At 27.5% G+C, this 6,000-nt stretch overlaps 1 protein-coding gene across 1 annotated transcript in view; it reads right to left on the bottom strand.

The window, feature by feature from the left end:
- Positions 1-568: 568 nt before the first annotated feature.
- LOC107440573 (pre-mRNA-splicing factor SPF27) overlaps positions 569-6,000 on the bottom strand; it is a 34,871-nt gene continuing 29,439 nt past the window's right edge. Inside the window, exons 6-7 of the mRNA XM_087149294.1 lie at positions 2,705-2,785; positions 569-782 (exon numbers count right to left, since the gene is read on the bottom strand). Of these exons, the coding sequence (XP_087005420.1) occupies positions 671-782; positions 2,705-2,785 (193 nt within the window). The 3' untranslated portion in view covers positions 569-670. The remainder of the gene's footprint in view (positions 783-2,704; positions 2,786-6,000) is intronic.

Here is a 6,000-nt window from a genome sequence, read left to right as displayed (position 1 = left end):
TATTTTAACATTCATTTTATGATTAAAGTATAATTACTGGCGTGACGTTGATTTTAATACAAATAGGAATGCTGAAGAAGGAAAAGGATTTTTTTGACGTCTTCAAACACATACATAGGCAGTATATGAAAATCAATCCGACGACAAACATCAATGGAGACAGTTTTAGTAACCTATGATTTGAAATGTTGTGGCGTTTTACGGAGTCAATCCAGAAAGAAAAAGCATTTGACCAATAGGTAACCAGCGATTGTAATAAGGCGATCACAACTTTTTTGTTGATTTTGTTTCTTCCATTTTTTTTTTTAAAAAAAGAAAAAGACTAAAAGGTGGTCACAATACATTAAATTCCCTGATTTTTCCAGTTTTTAAAAATTTCCTCTGAACTTTTTTAATAAAATGTGCCAAGTGATGTATGCAAATGGACGCTATCACAATATGAATTTATTTGGATTCATAAAGTGATAATTTAAAAAAAGAACAATACTCATAATAGAAATTTGAAGAACAGAATCGAATGCAATGTTCGTTTCCTTATTTTTAAACAGAAGAATTTCAACAACAACTATTTTATTATGAATATTTATTCAAAATTTTATACAAGTATGGCATTCATAATTACAGATGATTTACAAAATTATCTCAAGGTGTAGGCTTAAAAATAGTTTTTTCAACCAGTCATTTTTCTTTTACTCAGCTTCTGTTCCAAAACAGTGATTTCTTTTTCTATTTCAGCACAGGCTCTTTCAATTTCGTAATTCTTACTCACTAAACCTACCCAACTGAAAGGAAAGGGAAAAAAAACAACATCATTACTAGAAAAGGCAAATTTTAATTTATAAAAATTTTTTTTTTCTTTTTGTGTCACTCCTATAACACAGTGCATAGCCAAATAATTAACACCTTTTAAGCACTTTTCAAGGACTCAAAAAATATTTTTAAGCACTTTAAAAAAATATCATAATTAGGCAGGGTTGAAAAGTTTTGAAAATTAAAGCTTTTATCTTGTCTTAACCGTCATGTCAAAAAAAGAAAAAGTTTTGGCATTGTTTTTGACAATTGTCAAAAATCATGAAATTTTGAATCATGTAAAACGAATGGCGTTTTCATCTATACAGACTGACGATACGCCGAAATAGATTGGGGTTGAAAATCAACATAGTAAAGGAAAAATCTCATTTTGAAAAAGGTAAAATTAAGCACTTTTAAAAAACACCCAATGAAAAGCACCTTCAAGGGCTTTTAAAAAACGAAAGTAAGCACCTTTCAGCATTTCTTTTAAAACGCTACGCACCATGTATAAGTTTAGAAACATTTGATTTCTTTTCAAATACTTTTCTATAAACTTAAATAAAGAGAATCATTTGGCAAGAAATATTGATTATTATTATTATTTATTGATAAGGAAAAAATCCAGTAGATTTTACAAAACAATATAAATTTCACAATAATTATTGCACGGCGTACTAAATATTTTAAGGAAGGGGAATTTTTAGGATTTTTATAGTCATCAAAATAGAAAAAACTGCAATATTTTCAGGTTATGATGGACATTAAATGAACTTGAAATGTTATTCATAATATTGAATAGTAATAGCCATTTAATTGATCAGAGATTAATTAAAATAATTTAAAAATTGAATTCTGAATAAAACAAACTGAATATTTTAAAACTAAAAAAGTTTTAAACAAAATCATTTTAACTTTCTCTGTAAATGAGGTCCGCTTCATTATCTATCAGTAATACATAATTAAATATGCAAGCAAGCATTGAATCTGTGCAAAAATGCAATTTCAATAGCATAGCTGCCAACATCGACAGGAAAAAAATCCAGTAGATTTTAAGAAATATAAATTTCGTGATAATCATTGCATGATGTACTAAACATTTTACACATAGGGAATTTTAGGCATTTTTATAGGCATAAAATTACATAAGTTGCATTATTTTCCAGTCATGATTATTAACACATTTAAAATGTTATGTATTTATCTCTTTAAAACTCGCCAACTAATAATAAAAGAGAAAAATATTTCAGCCAATTTAAATCAAATGCAAACAGCGTTAAGTCTTTTTTTTTAACAATAGGTCAAAATTACAGGGGGTTCTTGAAGAAATGACAGGTGCGATGGCGGTCTAGGAGAAAAGGGAGAAGAGAACCACTAGTACAACTAATGATCCAGCACCACAATAAGAGTAGTTTTTTCTACCGGTACATATGCTGTACCAGCAGCAAGCAAAGGGTTAAAAATCGAAAATTGAAAATAAGCACCTTATGTAGAATAATGTGTAATCAAGTAGAATATCTTTTTGAAAACGCTACGCACCATGGCAATAATTAACATTGGTATAACAGGAAAAAGATCCAAAAATGCCGTAAAAGCAATGATATGTAGAACAATTTTTTTAAAAAATAAATTAAGTTTTTTTTTTAAAGAGAATCATTGAAGATTCTTAGATTTGAATATTTAAACTATAATTAACATTATTAGGGTTTGAGCCAGTATGTCACCAAATATTCCACATATGTTGCTAAAATCATACGCATGAGCAAAAAATATGTCACTTTGAAATATGTTTGGAATTTACAAAATAGAAAATAGTAACAAAAAATAGTTTTTCCATCGTACTCCATGCATTAAAAAAATCACTGTTTTGTTGTAATGAACATGTTTTGTCGCACCTTTAAATAATATTACTAACCTTGATTCGAGATCCTTTAATTTTTCGCCAGCACTATTTTGAGCATTCTTCCTTTTCCAGTTGACATCCATTATTTTCTTCCTGAAATGCACCCACAATTTATAACTATGAAAATGCACACAAATAGAAATAAACAAATAATATTATTGAATGTGTTTTATAGGAGAGTCATTCTATTGGAGTGGTGGGTCAGTTTGAAGGGGAACGCTGTTACACCCCAGGTAAGATCGCTGGTCTTACTGTGTTGTTTTCAATCTCAAAAAGGAAAGACTAATTTGGCAAGGCATCCTTCTTTTGCTTTACGTTTTGGTATGCAGATATTACATCGCAGAAGATATATATACATGAAGGTATACTGGAAAAGGTTATGAGGGATCCTCCCTGTGGGGCTCCAGGGAGAAAATATTAAAATTTATATAGGCATCATAAGAGTTGTTAAAAACTTCAGATAAATATATATCTAAAAGAGAGTTGAAAATTATCAAAAATAAAGATGAATACGAGATCCACAATCTGAGAGCACACAGGGGGAGAGAGAAAAAAAGAAGGCCTTCGGTGAGAGCTCTACGGGGAATACTGGTCTATCTCCAAAAGATAGAGGGTGATTCAATTGGAGACAGCCCAGTAGGCAATTGGAACAACAAACATTGTGATGATCACATTACAGAATGCATTAATTTCTTTTTTCTTCCAAATGCAGTGGAGTCTCTCTATAACAAAATTAAACAGTTTCAGTTGAAGAAAACATCAGAGATTTTTGCAGTTGTTTAAGTAATTAATACAAAATTATTTGTCAGTCGAATGAGGTCAAAAGCTTTGACCTAATCATGACTTTTAATTAAAATTGAGTCATTAATAGATATTATAATAGATCTATTAAAGCTATTAATTTTAAGGATATAACTAAAATGCTCAAAAATGAAGACTTTTCATCAATTTATAGATTAATATGCATTGTACTAACAAAAATTCCTTGATTTTGCAGTATGTTACATGACACGATTTTAAATTTTAATAGAAATTGACATTTTAAGAGAGAGTTGAAAATAGAGTTTAATACAATAAAAACTCTTTTATTTTTATGGTTTTGAATAATTGTAGTTCTTTTGGTCTGAGACTATTTTTGTTACCTCACATCTTTAATTCCAGAATCCAGAGTTCATGATTTTTTTACAAAAATAAAAAAAAAATCTGATTTTTTTAAAAATATAAATCAGATTTTTCTTAAAATTCAAATACACTGTAAGATCTTTGATTTATGATAAAAATAAATTTTATAAATGTTTAATCAAAACTAAATTAACATAAAAACTATATTATAACAATATTTTAGAAGCTCTAACTATCTAAAACAATTTGTCATTATAATACATAGCAACCATTTTGAAATGAATGCATGATTGAAATTTAAAGACAAGATGAAATAGAGAATTTAAAGATTACTTTAACTATCAAAACAAAGTTTCAATTACCAACCATAATTTTTATTTAAAATTGTGATTTCTTTTTTTCCTCTTGATTTTTAATATGACAAAATAAATGCAACAGATTGTGTTTATAAATGTAGTCATTCATCAATAAATAAATAAATATTTAATCTATATATTTTCATATTAAAATATTAATTTTTAATCCGATATCAAAATAGATAAGTTAAGCTAAAAAAAAATTTTAAAATCTTTGTACTCATTGGAATATTTTTCACAGAATTTCTTTATAGAAAATATGATAATGTCAAAGATACATTAAACATAGTGTGAGAAAAAAATACTTATTGATAAAAGAGAGAGCACAATTCTAATTCTGGGTTATTTAATTTAACAACATAGATATTTTCATTCTGTGATTTGATATTAATGTACTTTCTTGAGCTATTCAAGTTTATATTAAGAAAGCATCAAATGTTTACTTTAATCTGTACTTTCAATCTCAAGAATCAAAAGAATTTTAAAAATGGAATTTCAAATATTTTGGAATTGAACACACACGAAGAAAGAAAGTAATTTTGTTAACTAAAATTAATTAATGCAGCAATTTATTTAAAATAAATTTTAAAACTAAGAAAAGAAAATAATAAAAGTATCAATAATTTAAAACACTGTTTTTTAATTTTTTAAATCAATATCTACATATATATATATAATAATTTGATTTAAATCACCAAAACCTGCTGGAATCACTATCAGTTCCTGATCTTTTATGCTGCACATTCAGTGTTTTCACTACAGCGCGAGAACGCGAGAATCTCGCATATTTTTTTCTTTTCTCGCATTAAAAAATTATTACCGCGAGAAATTCGCGCATCCTATAAATCAATTTCTAAATTCGCGAATTTCTTGCATTTTGGAAAAAGCTTCAAATTACGCCATTTAGAATAAAATCCGTTTCACTTTTCTTCCTGGATCTTTCATTATTTTCAACATCGGCCCCGTTATCTAGCTTTCCTATTTACCAGTATTGTTCAAAACCTTTTCGAACAACAGAACACAACCACGGAACCCATTTCAGAACACATTTCTCTGCAACCACGTGTTTACAGAAGGTAAGGTTTCTTCATGTAAGACGTTAAAATTTTTTTTGCACTCATGTAAGATGGACAAATATCTTGTAAAGGCAAAATCTTCTATGATGATGCACCAAAAATATTCAATGCTTTAGGAAGACGTTAAAAATGTATTATAATTAAAGAAATGATTTTTTTTTTCAAGAGTTTTTCTGTTTTTTTAATTTTTTTAGAAATCTCAGTTAACTTTTTGAAATCTCACCCTGTTTTTGAAAAAGGGTGAGAAATTCTCACCCATTTTTTTTCTATGATGAAATCACTGACATTACACAGATCAAAAATTCTTCATTTATAAGATATGAAGCAAAGTAGTAGTTTTTTGTACGCTTTTAAAAAGAGAGATAGATTTACATAATCTGTTATTCTTCAATTTCCTTCTAGAATTCCGGTCTAATGTTATAACTCTCTTCAAAAATTATTAAAACAGAAAAAATAAATGCTCGAAAATTTTCAAAAATCCAAAAGATTCATGTCCAAAAAATTTTGTATTTTTCATTAATATCTTTTTTTAATTTTTTTTTATAGTTCTATTAAGAAATTTCGTCTAGGGAGAAATTAGCTGTAGGATGACCCTTTTGTAATTTTTTTCTTCTTAACACATACCAACACTTCATGACCGGACTTTATGTTTCTTGATTGAATGTAAGGAATATGGATGTTAGAAAGGAAATAAACTATAAAAACTTTATTATAACTAAACAAAATTGTATATTGCCAATTTTTATGTATTACA

This window comes from Parasteatoda tepidariorum, chromosome 8, assembly GCF_982258835.1.
Source record: "Parasteatoda tepidariorum strain Cologne lab strain chromosome 8, Ptep-v5.0, whole genome shotgun sequence".
NCBI classification, from domain to species: Eukaryota; Metazoa; Arthropoda; class Arachnida; order Araneae; family Theridiidae; genus Parasteatoda; species Parasteatoda tepidariorum.
Note: the sequence above shows the minus strand (reverse complement) of the source record. Positions and strands in the feature narration are given on the sequence as shown.